This window comes from Monodelphis domestica, chromosome 4 (genome assembly GCF_027887165.1).
Source record: "Monodelphis domestica isolate mMonDom1 chromosome 4, mMonDom1.pri, whole genome shotgun sequence".
In the NCBI taxonomy this organism is placed as follows: Eukaryota; Metazoa; Chordata; class Mammalia; order Didelphimorphia; family Didelphidae; genus Monodelphis; species Monodelphis domestica.
In genome coordinates, this window is record NC_077230.1 from 92,178,115 (window position 1) to 92,198,259 (window position 20,145).

The 20,145-nt window shown below is 35.9% G+C and overlaps 1 protein-coding gene across 17 annotated transcripts in view; it reads right to left on the reverse strand.

Moving 5' to 3' along the window:
* The window catches only part of LRCH3 (leucine rich repeats and calponin homology domain containing 3), a 162,279-nt gene that overhangs the window by 4,457 nt on the left and 137,677 nt on the right, over window positions 1-20,145 (reverse strand). For 5 of the 17 annotated variants that reach the window (XM_056793597.1, XM_056793596.1, XM_056793610.1 and 2 more), the window contains 7 exons: window positions 17,491-17,562; window positions 13,702-13,750; window positions 13,084-13,191; window positions 12,260-12,378; window positions 10,621-10,758; window positions 4,106-4,183; window positions 9-3,325 (listed from right to left, as the gene is read on the reverse strand). In XM_056793597.1, the coding sequence (XP_056649575.1) occupies window positions 3,122-3,325; window positions 4,106-4,183; window positions 10,621-10,758; window positions 12,260-12,378; window positions 13,084-13,191; window positions 13,702-13,750; window positions 17,491-17,562 (768 nt within the window). In that variant the 3' untranslated portion in view covers window positions 9-3,121. Of the gene's footprint in view, window positions 1-8; window positions 3,326-4,105; window positions 4,184-10,620; window positions 10,759-12,259; window positions 12,379-13,083; window positions 13,192-13,701; window positions 13,751-17,490; window positions 17,563-20,145 lie in introns of those variants that run through there. The other 12 variants (XM_056793601.1, XM_007493837.3, XM_056793600.1 and 9 more) reach the window with 6 other exon arrangements.

Below are 20,145 nucleotides of genomic sequence, written 5' to 3' on the forward strand. Positions count from 1 at the left end.
ATGGCTTGTATCTCACAACTATTTGTAATGATGAATTTATTTGAATAAATGAAGAGGGATAATTACATAGGCTGAACATATAGTCACTTTTACAAACTAGTATGTTCTGATGACAGTCATTTTATTAATCAGCAAAACTGAAAGCATATAGAGAAGATCTGGAGGGGCCGGGAAACAGACAAATAACATCTACTTCTTTTTTTCTAAGAGAAATATTACACAGGAAGAGCCAAGGACAGCAGGAATAGAAGAAACAACGTTTGTGTGTGGGGAGAGAGGGATAGAGAGGAAGAGATCCAAATATAATAATAAAATACCTAAAATAGAAAAAAAAACAACTTTAAGCTCTGACAATATGCTAAGACCTGGAAGAGATCATTGAATCATAGATCTAGACTAGGAAAGGATGTTAGGGGTCCTGTAGTATAATGTCCTCATTTTACAGAAGAGGAAACTGAGGCCCAGGTAGACTAAGAGACTTACCCAAGGCCACACAAGTGATCATCATCAGAGGCAGACAATGAACCCAGATCCTCTGGCTTCAGAGCTAGAGTTCCTAATGCTGCACCCACTTTCTTAATGCACTACAAGGAAATGCTTTGGAAATTACAGGCCAGGTCTATCAGAGATACTTGCACAACAATTCTGACAAACCAAGGAAAAACAGGCATGAGGTAGAGTGTCATCTGCAAATTTGGAAACTTGAGCTTTACTACTCTGAGAGATGGTATAAGGAAAGAAGGAAGTAGAGTTTGAGCTCTTGTGCTTTTGACTCATTCATTTATGGCCAATTCTCCTTAATTGAGACTATTGGGGCAATGGGGAGGGGAAGAGATCAAGCTAAATTAGGGAAAAGTTGAATTGTGGAAGCTTTTGGTTGTTTTTTAAACGTATTTTTGGAATGTTTAAGTGTACACATGGTAATTACAACTAAATTAACAAAACTTTATCTTATAAGGGACACAGATAGCAAATTTCTGAAAATAATCTGAGGTTAACAGAACAATGGTTTGTCTGCAAATGTGTACTTGTAGAGCGTTTAAGTTTCCAAAATACACAAGATTAGCAAGCTCTTTCCTTATAGAAAGAGAACTCAAAGGTAAACTTCACTTGGTATTTCTGGTCCGTTCTTCTATCCCAAATTAGGGGAACCCTAGGCAACAAATTGCTTGAGTGAGAAAATGGGTGCATTAAACACTGGAAAGAATGCAAGGAAGATATCTGGCTCCACTGACAATATAAGTGCATTGGTAAATAAAAAAAGGTGGTTTTCCTGTGCATTCATTTGCTTAATTTTCATAGGCACTCACTTCTCAGGGTTAATAAGAAGTTTGGCAAAAACTGTATTTAGTTAAACATGTTACATAAAAATGTAACATTTCCTTTTAAGGCAGTTATTAATACTTGTGCTATTTAATTGTTTCTGACTTAGTAGGCTTTTTTTTTTTTTGGCAAAACAAGATACCTAATATTTGGTAGTACTGTAAAGTTAGAAGATTTGTATAAATCCGTGAGTGGATGAATTAAAATCTAGGATGAGTTTCTCCACAGCATTTTGTTCTCAGGCCAGATATTTTTCCCAAGCAGGAAGAAGGCACTCTCCTCAATGGCCAACTGCCCTGGGGGTCTCTCCTAGAATTCTGGAGAGCAGCAGTGTGGTTAGTTTTCACAAATACTTATAACCTTTACTTCCAGTGCCCAAAGTAGGGCCAAAATGCCATGCAAAATGCAATAAAAACAAATGCTATTTAATAACTACACTTGGGAGGTGTTTTTTTTTTTAAAGGAGAGAAACTGCTACAATGATCACTGCTTCAGTCATCCATCGTCATAAGCAATAAAATTTTTTTTAAAATGGGAAGGAAGGCACCAGTGTTCAATATTTACAGGAGTGTCCTAAGTAGCCAAGTACATTTCTGTGGTTGGTTGTCAACAATGCAAATAGAGCTCTATAGGCAAATTCCTTCATTCAACAATTGTCCTATGCAATAAGGAGGAACGTTGAAGCAGGTACTCGGGTTGAATGTCAGATCTCTAACAAGAATAGCAAGTATCCAAAAAAGTGATCTTCTTTTCACTGAAATAGTTTCTCTCCCTCAAGCTTATGTGGTCTAAGTTTTCATGAAAGAGCTCATGAGAGTGGCTGAAATAAAATAAGTAAAATGTTCAGGAGCGCATTCTATGACAATTATAATCTAAGCTTTGTGATGAGGTAGTGCTTTAATATTTTCATCAGTAGGGCCTAAAGAGCAAATTCTCAACATTTCTGCCACCCAGAGCAAAAGCTGCTATCTAAAACGAACAGACTTTATGTGCCATTCTCCTCTATAATGAGGTGCCCAATGGGATAACATCTGCCTCACGTGATACTTACAAAGAACTCTAAGGTTTTTCACAAATATCATAGGCTCCTGTTTGTATCCCAAGAAGGTAAGACATAGTTCTTGGCCCAGGATAATGGACAGAGTAAGTCTGGATCAGCAAAAAGTCCAGACATTTTTACTTTCTTAAGCCCAATGCAGAAGCAAAAAGGTTCAATTAAATTATTTTGCCTATTGCCTCACATTTTGAATTTATACTATGGGCTGAAAGTTGCATACGAAGAAGTAAAAATGTAGAAAAAGTTCAAATCTTTACTTGAATCTTTGCCAAGACTAAATATCACTGTGCACTACAAAGAGAGATAATAAATCCTATATGTGCCCTCGGGATACAAATAGAGGAATATTAATTGTGGAAATCTAGCAGTTTTGATAACTTGGGCCAGGTGGCAGCTAGAAACTAACCAGACATAGGAAAAGGTGTCAGTACTTTACTGGCACTTAGCTTGCCATCACAGTGTAATGCTGGGTGTTTCATAAAGAAGAAATGTTTTACTGCCATAGTTTACATCAGTGGCCTGTAAAAACGGTTGTTTCCTATTTTTTGGAAATAAAGATCTATGTTAGTTGTTTAGTCGAAAAATGCTTGGCTATGGACTTCTCTCATGAAAAGTGTCTCTAGCGCTTCTAATAATGAACAAAGGATGTGGGGTCAGGAATATAGAGATATTTACTATAAAATGTTATCCTCTAATTCCTATTCAGCAAATATGAACATGGAATTAATGGAGGAGTATTTTTCAGCAAGAGGGAAAAATCCAGTTGTAGAACATACACAGAGAGAGCATTAAAGTACAGTAGAATGCCACAAAGCCCAGAAGCTGAGCAGACAAGGAGGTAAGAGAGGATTCTTCTGAATGTGCCCCAAGAGAAAGAAGTGTTTCAACAGTCCTTTTAACGCTGAGGTTTAGCTGAAGGATGTCTGAAGGGGAACAAAGATTGTCCTGTCCAAAGTGTGAGCAGGAAAGGAAAACAGACAGAAAAACAAAGTCAGTGGATCAGAAATACAGATTTTAGTGCAGCATTAAATCATGAGACCATTTCAGTTATGCCCCAAAACATACATATCATATCAGCTTTCTTTCATAATTGCAAGTAAATGAAAAGATTGAAAAGTAGACATTTTAAAAAATCCCTCTATTTGTCCAGGCCTGATTTTACTAGTGAGCAGAGTAAGAATGGCTTGCCTCAGACTTTCAGGCATGAAGGATACAATCTGCAAAGGTACACACAATCCTTTTAAACTGGGTAGCTCAGTGGATTGAGAGCAAGGCCTAGAGATAGGAGATTCAAATCTGGCCTCAGAGACTTCCCAGTTGTGTGACCCTGGGTAAGTCACTTAACCCCCATTGCTTAGCCCTTACAGTATTCCTACACAGTACTGATTCCAAGATGGAAGATAAGGATTTAAAAAATCAAAATAAAAAGATAAATCTTTGTAACAAATCCTTTTTTTGTTAATTAGCTTGAGTGTTTTAAGGTCACAAATATGAAGCAGATAAGTCAAACATAGATAATTTTTTCAACACACATTATTTGGATTAGAAGTCCATGTGTGTAATCTTTATAAGCTACATAAACAGCAAAAGATTAACTATAAGAAGACAAAGTCAAGAACTTGGCTAAGAGGTAGATGAAAACATCACCAAAACTCATATTCCAAAGAGCTTTTTTACTAAACAACATATACATCTACAGAAACAAAAGAATGGCAAATGATTTACCTGAGGTACACCAATTTTTCTGCACGCCTCTAAGAAATTTTCCACATTTCTCCTGCACTTAGCCATTGTCAATTTAGGCTACAATGAAAAAGAGAGAAAGGGAATATACATATGCATTCGAGCATACGCATGCACGCACACACACACATGCATACACACGAATTCCCTTTTTTAGTATCTGCCTTATACAAAGCTCCTGGTGAGAACTGTTTTATTGTTATGTAGTAATTATCATTTAAAAATATCATTCTATTTCCCCCCAAATACATGTAAAAAACAACTTAAAATATATATTAAAAATATTGAGTTCCAAATCCCTCCCTCTTTCCTACTCTTTCTCTCTTGCTCCCATCTCTCTCCCTTGTCTTACTGAGACAATAAGCAATATGATATGGATTTTACATATGAGCAATCATGTAAAACATTTCCCCCTTTTAGTCATTTTGTGGAAGAGATCTCAAAGAAAAAAAGAAAAAAAGTGAAACACATATAGTATGTTTCACTTTGCATTCAGACTCTATCAGTTTTTTCTTGGAGGGCAGATGGCATTTTTCATCAAGAGTCTCTGGGACTATTTTGGATTGCCACATTATTGAGAATAACTAGATCGTTCATCAAAAAATATTGCTGGCTCTGTGTACAATGTTATTCTGGTTCTTCTCACTTCCCTTTGCATCAGTTCAGGTAAGTCTTTCCAGATTTTTCCAAAATCCTTAATTTCATCCTTTTTTATTTTACAATAGTAATCTTTCACAATTAAATATCACAACTTGTTCAACCATTTCCCAACTGATGGCACTCTCTCAATTTCCAATTCTTTGACACCACAAAAAGAGCTATAATAAATATTTTTGTATAAATAGGTCCTCCCTCAGCCACTTAAAAATTTTTTTGGGATATAGACCTAGTAGTGGTATTGCTGGATCTAAGGGTATACACAGTTTTAGAACCCTTTGAGTAAAGTTTCCAATTGCTCTTCAGAATGGCTGGATTAGATCACAACTCCATCAACAGTGCATTAGTGGCCCAATTTTCCTGCATCCCCTTTTACATTTATCATTTTCCTCACATTGGTCAATTTGTTCAGTATGAAGCAGTACCTGCAAGTTATTTTAATTTGACTTTCTCTAATCAAGAGTGACCATAGAGGCAGCTAAGGGGCTCAGTGGAGTGAGAGGCAGACCTAGAGATTGAGGGTCCTGAGTTCAAATTTGGCCATAAATACTTCCTAGATGTGCCTTCCTGGGCAAGTCACTTAACTCCTACTACCTAACTCTAACCACTCTTCTGCTTTGGAACCAATATACAATATTCTAAGATGAAAAATGAGAGTTAAATTTTTTTTAATGGAATCAATCTCTCTCTGTCTCTCTTTCCCTGCTTGCCATCTCTCTCTAATGAAGTGCCTATTATGTGCCAGGTTATTGTATTGTGCTGGAGACTAAAAAAAGAGGCAAAAAATAGTCCCTCTCCCCAAGGAGTTTATAGTTGAATGGGGGAGACAACATACAAACAAATATGTATAAAATAAGCTATATACAGGATAAATAGGAAGTCATTAACAGAGGAAAGGCACAGGAATTAAGAAGGGTTAGGAAAGGCTAACTGAAAAGATGGGATACACACACACCACAAACGCATATAATAATAACACAATAAAATAGTTTTAGTTAGGGGCTTTGATTGTATGTGGTAATATTGGAAAAGGAGATTATTAACTAAATAAAAATTTGCTTTAAAGTATGTTAAAGATTCTGGATGTTTCTTCTATGTGGCAATAGCATTTAAATTTTAAAAGCTTTCATCAGAAGGAACTAACTTCCAAAAAAAATCTTATCTTTAGAAAAAAAGTTACTAATTGATAAAATTGTTTCTTTGCATAGGTATCATGCCTGACAGTTTGTACTAGTACTTGTAATCACACTGTTCTAAGTTCTGGAAAAATTTTTGGTCTAATGAGTTTCCATGAGAAATATTCCTCTCCTAGATTTGTCAGAGTAACTCGTAACTCACATGTACTAATCCTCTAGTTCCTAATCCTGCATGAATGTACCTAGGTTTAGGATTTAGTGGACAAGAGTCAGTAAGATTGTCAAAGGGATACATCTTTGGAGAACGAAGCTTATAGGTAATATGTAATAAGGGTTTCTTCAAATATGGGACTTTGAGGAGGAGCCAAGATGGCAACTTAGTAGCAGTGAAAGCCTAAACGTCTCTGACACTCCTTCCAAACCAATCTTTAAAAACCACCCCAAAATGACAGGAATCATACACAAACAGCAAGGTGTGAAGGGACTCTTCTGCTGAACACAATTTGAAAGGTAGACAGAGTTGATTTTCATTGCATAAGGGGGAACCAGAAGCAAAATTACATAAAAAGGAGTGCTAGCTGACTCTCACCCTCCACCCCACCACTGTGCTAAGTTTTGCAATTGGTCATAGGCTAACTTTGGGATCCCAGGACGGAGGCTACACCAGCAAAAGAGCACCTCAGACCCTCCCCTTGAAGTCCCAAGCCCTGGCATCAGCCCATAGTGAGGTGTGGAAGTTCATAGCACAGGGCCCTTTCAAGCCTGCCCTACTGAAGTATAGACCTAGTGCCAGGGCAAATAGCTCACACCACCAAATCCAGTAAGCCAGCAGCGGAGGAGGCAGATTTAGCAAGCAGCTTTCAGAATTCCCAGGCCATAGGCAAAAAGTCTAGGAAAATGAGCATACAGCAAAAGAAATATTCAACCTTTGGAAAATTTCTATGGAATCAAAGAGCAAAACACAAAAGCAAAAGGAGATGGTGAGATCCAAGCAACCACATGCCAAAAACAAAAAACTGGTCTTAAGAGGCTGGAGCAGAATCTATTCCAAAAGGTAGGATCTTTGGGGTTATCAAAAATGTGAAGGATGGTGACCTAGCACTACCAAATCTTAAACTGTATTATAAAGCAGTGATCATCAAAATAATCTGGTACTGGCTAAGAAACAGAAGGGTAGATCAATGGAATAGACTAGTGGCAAATGACCTCAGCCATTTTTGATAACCCCAAAGGTCCTACCTTTGGGAATAAGAACTCATTATGACAAAAACTGCTGGGAAAATTGGAAAATAGTACAGGAAAAATTGGGTTTAGATCAATATCTCATACTCTATACTAAGATAAGCTTAAAATGGATATATGATTTAAACATAAACATATGATTTAAACATAAAGAGTGATATTATATGTAAATCAGAGGAATGCAAAATAGTTTACCTGTCAAATCTATGGAGAAGGGAAAATTTATGACCAAACAAGAGATAGAGAACATTTCAAGATGTAAAATGAATAATTTTGATTATATTAAATTAAAAAGGTTTTGTATAAATAAAACCAATTGCAACCAAGATTAGAAGGGAAGCAATAAACTGAGAAAAATTTTATAATACAATTTTCTGGGAAAGGTCTAATTTCTCAAATATATAAAGAAGTAATTGAAATTTAAAAGAATCCAAGTCATTCCTAAATTGATAAATGGTCAAAGGATATGAATGGCAATTTTCAGATAAAGAAATCAAAACTATCAATAATCATATGGAAAAATGTTCTAAATCCCTCCTGCTTAGGGAAATGTAAATTAAAACAACTCTCAGGTACCATCTTATATCTATTAGATTGCCAACATGACAATAAAGGAAAATAATACATGTTGGAGGGAATGTGGCAAAATTGGGACACTAATGTATTGCTGGTGGAGTTGTGATTTGATTTGACCATTCTGGAGAGTAATTTGAAATTATGCCCAAAGGTCTATAAAAGAATGTTATACCTTTTAATCCAGCAATACCACTACTAAGTCCGTATCCCAAAGAGATAAAAAGAAATAGGAAAGGACATGTTTGCATAAAAATGTTTATAACTACACTTTATGTGGTGGCAAAGAACTGGAAACTAAAGGGATGTCCCTCAACTAGAGAATGGCTGAACAAATTGTGGTATATGATGGTGATGGAATACTATTGTGCTATGAGGAATGATGAAACAAGATGATTTCAGAAAGAGCTGGAAAGACCTACATGAACCGATGTGGAGTGAAATAAGCAGAACCAGGAGAACATTATACATAGTAACTGAAATACTGTAGGACAATCAAATGTGATGGACTTTGCTACTAACAGCAATGCAATGATCCAGGACAATTTTGAGGGACTTAAGACAAAGAATGCTCTCCACCTCCAGAGAAAGAACTGTGGGAGTAGAAATGCAGATGAAAACATATGATTTATCACTTGTTTTTTTTCAGTATATTATTTGGGGTTTTGGTTTTATAAGATCATTCACTTCCAAAAATGAATAATATAGAAATATGCTTTGAGTGATAATATATGTACAACCCAGAATGAATTGCCTATCAACTCTGGGAGGAAGGAGGAAGAAGGGAGGGAGTCAACATGAATCATATAACTTTGGAAAATTGTATAAATTTATTATTAAAATAAAATAAAGATAAAAACCCCCACAAATATGGGATTTAGTTGCCTCTTACATTTAGTACCTTAGGTGACTGTGGAGCTGGACCACCAGTAGGTGGGGCACAATGTCTATACAAAAGAGTTGGAGGATCATCAATCTAGAGCTAAAAGAGATCATCTAATCTAATCCTCTAATTTTACAGATGAGGAAACTGAGGCCTCACAAACGTGAGTGATTTTCCTCAAATCACACAGATATGATTTGAACCCAAGTCCTCCGACTCAAGAGCAAGAAGTGAGAGAGGAACAGATATAGTCTAAAGGGAAGTTTGTTGCCTATGAAACAGGTATCCATAGGCACCAAGAAAGGACTTTGTGGTATCTGGTTGAAATTTTGGGGTGATAAAGTTGAGGGGGGTGGGAATGAGGAATAGGCTGGTAATAAAAAGAGAACAAAACTACCTCCCTATGAAATAGCAAATTAAAAATTTTTGAAAATACAGTAACAATTCTGAATGAGCTTAATGTCATATCAACAAATTAACAAGGAATTTAAAAACTAACTCAATTGAGCATTTCTTAAAATGTGGGAAAAAAATAAATCTATATTTACATTGAATTTCCAAAATTAAAAGGTTAACACTCTCTACCAATGAGGAGAATCTTATGTATTTTGAGTTCCAGGATTTAAGAAGTAACACAGATGGATAAAGCACCATACCTGGAGTTGGGAATAATGATTATTCTGAGATTTCTCCTTAAACAATTTATTTGATGTTAAGCACAATTGTTCTTGGGAAGACACAAGCACATCATTGAAAAAAAGATACATCTCAGTATGCTAAATTCTAGCATTCCCTGAATTAATGTTATTTTCATAGTAATAAGTTTATTGTATACATTCTCCTGTTCTGCCAATTAAATGTTAAATGGTTACTACTCATACTATCTCCTTGTTCAAGAACAAAATGACAAGTTAAATATCTTCATTTACTAGACTATCCAATTAGCTGAGTAGTTATCAAATTGTTTAATTTTTAATTTTTCTTATGTTCAAGTTTAAATTTAATTCTAAATATTTAGCACCTAATTAGTTTGCAAGGGTTTTTTTTGTTGGGGGAGGGGTCAGGCAGTTGTAGGATTTATTTAAGGAAATACTAGTTTCTTAACTAAGAGAAATTGAGGCTACAAAATAGAGAATAATCTTCCTTCTATAGTAGCTTCCTCCAACATGTCAATTCCTTTCCTTAGGTACTCCAGAACAAAGAGTAAGATTTTGGGCCTATTGGATTTGTGGCTATGCTATGATTTCTTTCAGCATAACTGGATATCTTTTCCAAGATCAACAAGAAAAGAAGGGCTACCTTCTTCCTAAGGAATCAAATAGATGGACTTAGTCCATCTTAGTCCTGGCTGACCTTATTTTGGATCTTGTTGAAAAGGGAAAAAGGGAAGCGCCTATTCAAATCTCTTAAGGACTTAGCCTTAGTCTTCAATACTCTATACTATGTATAGGATATCTGATCCCATGGCTGCTAAAGGAGTCAACCAAGGGTCTGAAACATTTCCTTCTGATCTGAAGAATCCAAAAGTCTTATGGTAGAGGAAAGGAATTGAACCTGGAGAAGCTGGGATAGGAACATGGCAAAAATAGAATCCATAGGTCCATATGCACAGGAGAGGTATAATGAAAACAGAAGAACTATCTACTTAAATGTGTAGCATAGTTGAAAAAATACTTGGTTTCAGGAGACTTGGGTTTAAAACTCAGTTCTAGGAATTCCTATTAATGTCAACATGAGTGTATAATTTAATCTCTTTGAACCTAAATTCTATCATATATAAAATGTAAACAATATTTATATTACCTATCTCATGGATTTACTTACTGTGGATGAAGGTGCTTTGTAAAACAGGGTGCAATAAAAATTTGTTACTATTATAACAATGGGAGAAGATATGAAAATGTATGTATCACTGAAAATGTTAGCATATGAAGTATTATTTAGGCTATTAAAGAGAGCTAAGTTAACCTATTAGTTAACCAAATCTCTGACCCTTATATACTTACCACAGCAGGTGAGGGAACATGAATACTGGGAACAGATCGAGGGCGTACATGGTTGGCCAAATGACAAAGAACAACACCATCAGTAAGAGCTGCTCCAAGATCACAAGGCAGAGAAACTTTCAACCGGAACTCAATATTCTAGGTAAAAGAAAAGTCTACATATATTATATGATATATTACAATATGAAACTTTACAAGGCAGGTAAAGGACTTGAGGAACAAATGTGGTGGGGAAGAAAAAGAAGTCTGCAGAAAAGGCTGGAAAAGCAAAGACTCCAGAGCTGTCACTCAAGGAGAACATTCTAATTAGAATGGTGACCAGAAAAGACTGTTGAGAAGGATCAGAACAAACTGAAATCTTGTCTCTTTGCCTTGGAGACAGAAAGGAAGAAGGATCTCTTGGCTTGGGGACAGAAAGAAAGAAGGACAAAAGTCCAGCTCTCTCTGATTTCTCTGCTGTGTTATAGTGACTGTATTTCCAGGCCTGTTAACCCATTTTTCTCCATCTGAACTATATTTCACCATCCTCCAACATAGGAATTATTCTAGTGTTTAGGGAAACCTCAAAACCCTCTTTCCTTCCATTTGCTTATCTTTTCCTTCCTCCCCAATAAACCCCTTACTTAATCTTAAAGAAGAGAAATAGTATTTTATTTGAGACATCATAAAACTCACCCTGAGTTGATTTAGAGAGACCAACAGAGGAATCAATTGAAAGGGTAGGGAAGAAGGGAGGAATAAAGTAAAAAAAAGTAGAGGGAGGAAAAAAGGAGGAAGGGAGGAGACTGGTAGATCTGATTTTTAGTTATTTATCACTCAAATAATCCCTTATTACACACAAAAGATATTTTGCATATGGAATGCATCCAAAATTAAGAAAACAAAAAAAGAAAATTACTACCTCAAGTGCTACAACAAATTGCTGGAGTTCAAGTTACAGTCTCTATCTTCTAGGGCCGAGCTGGCAAACCTATAGTATACGTACAGGGAAGGGGGGGGGGGGCGGCACTAAGTCCTCTCTGTGGATATGCCTGCCATTACCCCAGCACAAAGTTCACTATTAGAAAGCCAGAGGGATGTGGGGCTGGGCTGGCTCCCCTCCCCTCCCCTCCTCCACGCAGTTTGGGTCCTTGGTCTCTAAAAGGTTTGCCATCACTGTTTAGGGTGTGTAAGGTAGCCAAACTAAAAAGAGATGGTTTTAAAGTACATTCTAAACCTAATTACACTCATCTTCTGTGGAAGATCTGATATCCTTTAGAGTCTAAACTAAAATAAACTGCTCACCACACTCTAGACTCATGTTGTTATCTTAGTTTATGTTTAACAAAACAAAAAAGAAAAGGACTTTGAAGTCTCCAGATTTTAAATCTCATCACTATACTCAATCATATCATGAAGTCTCAAAAATCTGTTTAGCTTGATGATGATGATTCAGAGGCTAAGAAATGTCATGATAGATGAGATTGCCAGTGAAAGAAGAATTTATTTTCTATTTTACAATCAGGATAGTTGACATGTGGAGTGGAGTGCTTAATGATCTTAGTGAATAGCTCTTAATTGTCTGGATTAGTGAATGTTGCCTTGTTTCTTGATTGCAGTGATATTATTAAGAGTATCATTCAAAGGTAAGGGAACATACCTTCCGTAGCTGATCAATTAACTCCAACTCTTCCTCACGCTGCTTGGAATTTTGTCTTGATCTGGGATCTGCAGATTCAGTGGTTGAAGCAGCAGAAGAAAGAAGGGGTGAGGAATGACCTATAAAACCCCATAAATACAGAATAGTTAATCTGGCTGTGTCAGGTAAATGCTAAGGTTGGCACAAACACAAACACATCTTCCTTATGAAGGGAACAAAAGCAGGATGATTCCGAAATGGATAACTTTGTGGCTAAAGTTTTAAAAAGTCATGCTAATGTTTCGTCATCAGAACAGTCAGTCTCCATGTCCTTTTTGAGATCTGCAACACTCTGCTAATTACATAGAGAGAGATATTGTTTTTGTTCCTTAGTTACTTCTTCTGGGTCCAGGGTAAAAATCATCAGATTAAGTAACAGAAAGCAGGCTTCAAGGAGATTTATTGTGTAATTATTTCATTAAAAAAAATGATGAAACCAGACTGTATCAACAAAGAACAAATCTAACAATCCCAAAGTGACTTCAGAAAAGGTAGAAAGCCAATTCTGCACAACTCAAAAGAATTATTCTACTTCTATGTTATAGCTATTTCTACAATCACTTTTTCTTGCTTTACTAGATGGTTAAGATGGAAAAAAGTACAACCTTTAGTGCAAACAGTATTCTGTTTTCTTCTTGTTGGGTCTTATGGCAGTGAGATCACTGAGAAAGATATGTTTTACAGTTTTGCCAAGACAATGAGGTGTTGTTGCAGGGATTTAAAATAATGAAACAGGTTAGTTCCACTCTACAGTACAATCTGTCTTCTTAGATACTGCCACATACCTTTACTTGTTTCATCTCTAACAGTTGCTCGGAAAAGGAAACTCTCTGGTCGCTGGGGCTGGTTTCTAAAGTTAGAAGCAGCAGGAGAATATGGAGGGGAAAGGTGTACTGAGCCAGCATGGGAAAGGCAAAATAAAATTGAGAATGAAATAAATTAAAATGTAATAGAAGTTATAAAGCAAAAAAAAAGTCAAATGAAGTAGAAATCAAAAAAGCATCAAATTGAAAACAAAGCAACAGCATGATAATTTAGTTTTGCACCTTACAAAAAAGCATAACCAAAGGAAATGGAAACTGTAGGAGGGTCTACATGCAACTTTTTACTTATATAAATATCTAATTCTCTCTGAAAATGTTATTTGGATGGACAGGGCATGCATTTATTTAAATCTTTTAGCCTGCTTACTTTTGTTAAGAAGCTGATAGCAACAATTAGGTGAATAATCTGTCCAAAGGCCCATAATGATGCCCATTTTTTTCCTTTAGAATTTCCATGTCAGATAAAGAAACTACAGCATGGAAGTATTTGCCCTTTGAAAAACAATTACCAAAAAATTCTAGTTGCATGAAAGAATAATCTAACCTGAGGCTGATTAGCTGAAGTTTTGTGCTTATTACCTGTTTGGATTGTAGGTGAACCTGATGAGATGGTAGGTCTGTCATCATTCTGTGGATAAATAGACAAATGTTGATAATTATTATTCAATAGAAAGTAATCACTTAAACTCATGGTTCCTTTGGGAAAAGGAAAAATATGACCTTTCACTAGGGAATAAGAACAAGATACTGTGAATTCTAATTTTTTTTTCTAGGGGCCAATGTCTTTTGGTTTGTGTAAAATGCATATTAGAATATGTGTTTCACGGAAATAGGAAAACCTTGCCTTATGAGTCTTTTCATATTTATCTAAAAATCCAGTCTTATATATGGTTAAATACTTTATAGGAAGTACACAGGGAAAGGCATTCTACAAAATCTCAGTTTACAGCAGTGCTTTTCTGGAATATCTATCAAGGACCTAGGAGTTGGGTGATGGGGAAGCAAGGTGTGGAAGTATTATAAGGTTAGTCAAGAGAAGGAAAAAATATTTTGTGAAATTTAGACATGAAAAGGGGAATCTGGATGAAATGGCACACTGTGTGTCTCAAGGTATAGTTTTTTGAGAGTTTCATACTGCAAAATCTTTTAGATTCTTTGATCTTAAAGAACTAAAAATCTATCTTGCTGATAGGTTCAGATTTTAGAGAGTAAAAGGAAATGATAAAAACTTTATTCTGGAACTGATGATTCTGACTGACAAACATGAAATGAAAGTAAATGAATTCTTAAGAGAAAGCAGCTTGTAACTGACAAGGAAGAGCACTGAGCATACCAAAGTAACAAGGGCACAGTAGTTGGAATGCAATATTTAGAGTCAGGTAGACCTGAATTTAAATTTGGCCCCAGACATTTACTAGCTATGTGAACCTGGGAAAGCCAAATCTCTCCCCATTTCCTCATCTGTAAAATGGGGTTAATAATAGCACCTATCTTCTAGGGTTGTTTGGAATATAAAATGAAATATCTGTAAAGTACTTTTCAAATATTAAAGTGGGAAGGAAGGAAAAAACATTTATTAGGAATAGTTAAGTGGTTCAGTAGAAGAGACCCAGATTTGGAGACAGAAGGTCCCTGGTTCGAATCTTGTTTCAGACACTTCCTAACCATCTGACCCTGGGCAAATCACTTGACCCCAACTGGAAGTGAGGGCGTGAAAGAAGGAAGGAAGGAAGGAAAAAGAAGGAAGAAGAAAATGCATTTATTAAATGCTTAGTGCTTTGTAATGGTATCTAGATGGATAAAGTCAAGAGTTCAAATCTGGCCTCAGACATTAGCTGTGTGACCCTGGGCAAGTCACTTTAACCCTATTTGTCTCAGATTCCTCCTCTATAAAAAGAGCTAGAGAAGTAAATGGTCAACCACTCCAGGACTTCTGCCAAGAAAATTCCAAAAGTGGTTATGAAGAGCTGGACACAACTGAACAATGACTGAACAACAAAAGTGCTTTATAAATATTATCTTGTTTGATCTTCACAACAACCCAGGGAGAAAGGTGCTATATAAATGTTTTATGGTAGCCTGATAGGTACTCAAATCTTTAAAAGAGATTTTTAGAAGTTTAGAGAAAAATAGGTAGATTTTACATTTTGTGATTCTGAAAGGGAAGTCAGCTCATGAAGGATGAGAAACTTTCAAGAAAGTTTAACAATGAGATTGTAAATTATTTTAATGAGGAAGAAAAAGGAAAGGACAACTGATAAATGTGGCTTTATGATGAACTTTGATAAACATATTTTAAAAAGATGATAAAAAGTGAATCCAACCAAGGACAAATACAAAAGTCAATAGGGCTAAAATGGTTGACATTCAGTATAAGCTGAGACTTGCAAAGGAAAAAAAGGGCAAAAAAGGCTTAAAAAACAACAAAAATCCCCCCAAAAAACTATGTTGGGAAGAATTTTCCCAGGTTCAAAGACCGAGGTAAGTAACTGAGACAGGATTTGAACTCAGACTTCCTGACTCCAGTCCAGCATTCTACCTATATTACTACCTAGCTGATGTTGGCAGATGTGATGACATAGAAAGAATGTAGAAAGAGAGCCTAGGACCCAGCTTTGGCATCTAAACTATTAGTGGAGGAGAATACACAGATAAAAATCTAGCAGAGGAGATGGAGGAGTCAGAAAGGTAGGGGGAGAGTCAAACAAAGAAAGAGTATAGGCAGAGGGAATGATGTATAGTATAAAAAGTGGTAAAGAGGTTAAGTAGAAAGAGGACTGAATAACCAGTGGAATCATGTCGGCTATGGGAGAGGGAAAGGCGGGGGGGGGGGGGGGGGAGGAAAAGAAAATGATCTTTGTTTCCAGTGAATAATGTATGAAAACGACCAAATAAAATAATGTTTAAAAAAAAAAAGAAAGAGGACTGAGAAAATACTTGGCAATCAAGAGACTAATGATAACCTTGAGGAAAAAAGTTTTAGTTAAGGCTTGAAGCCAGATAATAGAGGTCTAAGATGTGAGTGGAAGGTAAGGAAATGAAGGTGATGATAAAGATGATCCTTTTCTGAGTGAGTCTTCCCTAATAATAATCTAGAGCCTATTAACAAATCCATCAAGCATCTGTCCCTTGCCTTTTAGATGACCTCTCAACCTTAATTTATCAGAGTATTCCATGACTTGCAGCCATATAGTGGGGGAGGAGGGGATTTCCTTGATTTTTCTAGGGCGTCATATTTCTCAACATGCCAAATATGATTTTATGAACAAACCAAGAATATAACAAGAAGTCGGCTTAAATAGCACCATGATGGATTTAATTGAAATAGGACTAATTTCTTGACAATAAAGCTTGTTAACCATTACTATGGATTCCTACCAAAATTTGAATTGCTTTCCCTGAAGGTCTTCAACAATAAAATACCATAGTGGGCAGCCAGGTGGCTCAGTTGATTGCTCAATTTTGGCTTCAGAAACTTCCTAGCTGTGTGACTCTGGGCAAGGCATTTAACCCTCACTGCTTAGTTCTTACTGCTCTTCTGTCTTTGAAAAATACACAATATTGATTCTAAGATGGAAGGTAAGAACAGAATACCACAAATTATAATCTGTCTGTAATTAATAGTAGTTCTGCTTGAGGATAGAGGATATGAGATAATTCCTTAAGTTCCTTTCAGGATTAGTATTTCTGTGGAAAACTTTGGTTTTGGGAAATGTGGTAAAGTGATATAAGATGTAAAATATAACATTAGCTTTAATCTGATGAATTTTGGCCAAAGAAACAAAATTACTGATGAAAAGACATTCTATTGAAAAAATAATTAGATACAATTTGAAAGATGCTATACCAATAGAATTAAGCCACCAAGTATATTTGGAGCATGAAGAGACACTGAAGAATGCAGCAAAGTATTCATTAGAAATTAAACATAGAAAAAGAAATTAAATATAACAATGTAAGTGGAAAGAGCAGCTGCCACCAAAAAGAAAAAGTAAACACAAAATCATAAAGATCAAGACACTCTCAACCTACTCCTTCATGGATGTTCCAGGTTCACAGAGGTTACACATTGAACCTATTTTTGGACTTTTTCAAGGTATCAATCAGTTATGCTGACATTTCCCTCCCCCCTCTAAAAAAATACCATCACCTGGCATAGCTCTCTGAGAGAGGGAGGGGAGGGATATTTAGGATAACTATGATGATGTAAGAAATAGAAAATACATTAAAAACTTTTAAAGAAACAAATAAAGAAATTAAACAATCATTGTTACTGGACTAATGCAATGGCAAACTTAGGACAGATATAAAAAAAACAAAAGATACTTTCCCTCTTATTTCCTAGTGAATCATAGTAACAAGAGATACCTTGAGAGATCTGAAGGCAGAAGAATGAGGCAGGGTAGTAGCACAGCCCACTTGAGTCAACCCTGACATCGACTGAATTTCAAAAAGGAAAAGAAAGAGAAAAAGAAGGCAGCATTTATGTTAGTAAAATAAGCAAGATTAGAAAAGAAGGTCATTTATATATTCTTATGTCTTATTTAGATGTTGACAGGTCAGAAAGAGAATATTTGTCAACACACCAAACCAAACTCAATATAAAAGAGAAATTTCCACAGTACATCTTCCTAATTCTACAACACTTCAGTATTGAATAAACCTGAAATGAATTTCATGATAAGCATTTTATCATATGAACAAAACACAGGAGAGAACATGATAATAGCTGTGAAAATTTATTCAGTGATATACCACACCCAAAATCACATGAACAAAAAAGATTTAATCTAAAAACTAGTTTCTGCAGAATAGTATAGGTGGCACATAAAAATCCAGTTTAGAGTAAGCATAATTGAATCTAATAAATATGATTTTATGTGAGAAGGCTGTAAAGGAATGATTCTGCAAACAATTAGGCAATATTTACTTACTGGAATGATAAAAGTGCACATACTATTGCTTGACTAGTTTCTTATGTTAAAACTAAAATAATTTTAAAAGGCTTAAAAAAAGAGTGTGCCCTGAGCTCTATTAAGCAAGTGCACATATGCACACCCGTGCTACATAATTTTAATACCTTTAAACTGAAAATTACACATTTGCCATTGAAAATAAAAACATTTAAAATTCACACTGTATGTTATTAGTTGAATATTTTTGATGGAAAGGTATAGTTAAAGATATTGAATGAACAAATAATCAAATTTAAGCCATACATAAGGTATATGAAAACATTTTAAAAATGAGATTGAAATTGGAAACAGAATTTTTACAAAGAGATTATAGTGGATGTTAATCTAATAATAAAAGCTTTACAATGATCAAGTCAGATAAATTTCAATGAAAAATACCTAAAATAGGCAATCTTCAGTTAAAGAAATCAAAACTATTAATAAGCACATGAAAAATTGTTCTAAATCTCTTATAATCAGAGAGACGCAAATCAAAACAACTCTGAGGTATCACCTCACACCTAGCAGATTGGCTAACATGACAGCAAAGGAAAGTAATGAATGCTGGAGGGGATGTGGCAAAGTAGGGACATTAATGCATTGCTGGTGGAGTTGTGAACTGATCCAACCATTCTGGAGGGCAATTTGGAACTTTGCCCAAAGAGCGCTAAAAAACTGTGCCCTTTGACCCAGCCATAGCACTGCTGGGTTTGTACCCCAAAGAGATAATAAGGAAAAAGACTTGTACAAGAATATTCATAGCTGCACTCTTTGTGGTGGCCAAAAATTGGAAAATGAGGGGATGCCCTTCAATTGGGGAATGGCTGAACAAATTGTGGTATATGTTGGTGATGGAATACTATTGTGCTCAAAGGAATAATGAAGTGGAGGAATTCCATGGAGACTGGAACAACCTCCAGGAAGTGATACAGAGTGAAAGGAGCAGAACCAGGAGAACATTGTACACAGAGACTGATACACTGTGGTACAATCGAATGTAATATATTTCTGCATTAGTGGCAATGCAGTGATCCTGAACTACTTGGAGGGAACTATGAGAAAGAACACTATCCACATCCAGAGGAAACACTGTGGGAGTAGAAACACCGAAGAAAAACAACTGCTTGACTACATGGGTCGAGGGGATATGACTGGGCATGTAGACTCTAAATGATCATCCTAGTGCAAACATCAACAACATGGAAATAGGTTCTGGTCAAGGACATGTGTAAAATCCAGTGGAACTGCGCATTGGCTCTGGGAAGGGTGGGGCGAGGGGAGGGAGGGAAAGATTATGATTCTTGTAACCAAGGGATAATGTTCTAAATTGACTAAATAAAATAAAAAAATACCTAAAACTAGGCATTATTCATTTCAGATAGCCACTCTCAGGTATATGCCTAGAATAGTCTAAATGTACTAGTAATCTAAATGGGATTTCTAAATGTACTTGTGTTCTTTTATGCTTGCAGAGAAAAAAAAGTGAGACTATTGCTTCATGCAGGTGAACAATAAAATAACTACATTTTAAATAAAAAAGGCCTCTATCAGCTCCACCACACTGATAAAATAATGTTTCCTTCACAAAATTGTTCTCAGTCTTTGTTAATTTGGAAAATAAATGCAAAACAAAATGAAGGGATGGGGCTAGGGGAAAAAGGAAATGGGAATGCTAAAACCACCACAATACTATGTACTTCATCTGTTTTAGCATCCCAGACCTTCTTTTATTTATATTGGTGTTTTTGGCAATCTTAAACACAAAGGCAAAAAACTAAGGTCAGGGATAGAAGAAAAAGGAGGTGGAAGGGAAAGTGAACGGGGTTCCATGTACTACATTAAGATGTTGGCATGAAGTTGCAAAGTAACAGTTTCCTGGGGTCCTGACTGCTTGAATAGAAAGGGAGGCTGAAAGATTATGACATTAAATGTGATGGTGGAATCATTCATTTATAATCTGTCATTTTTTACAAATGAGACTGCTAAAGAGCCTCCTTCTGCAGGTGCAAGCTGTTATCAGGAGGCAAAGGTAGTGTATACATTCAACTGGAAATAACAATCTTTGACA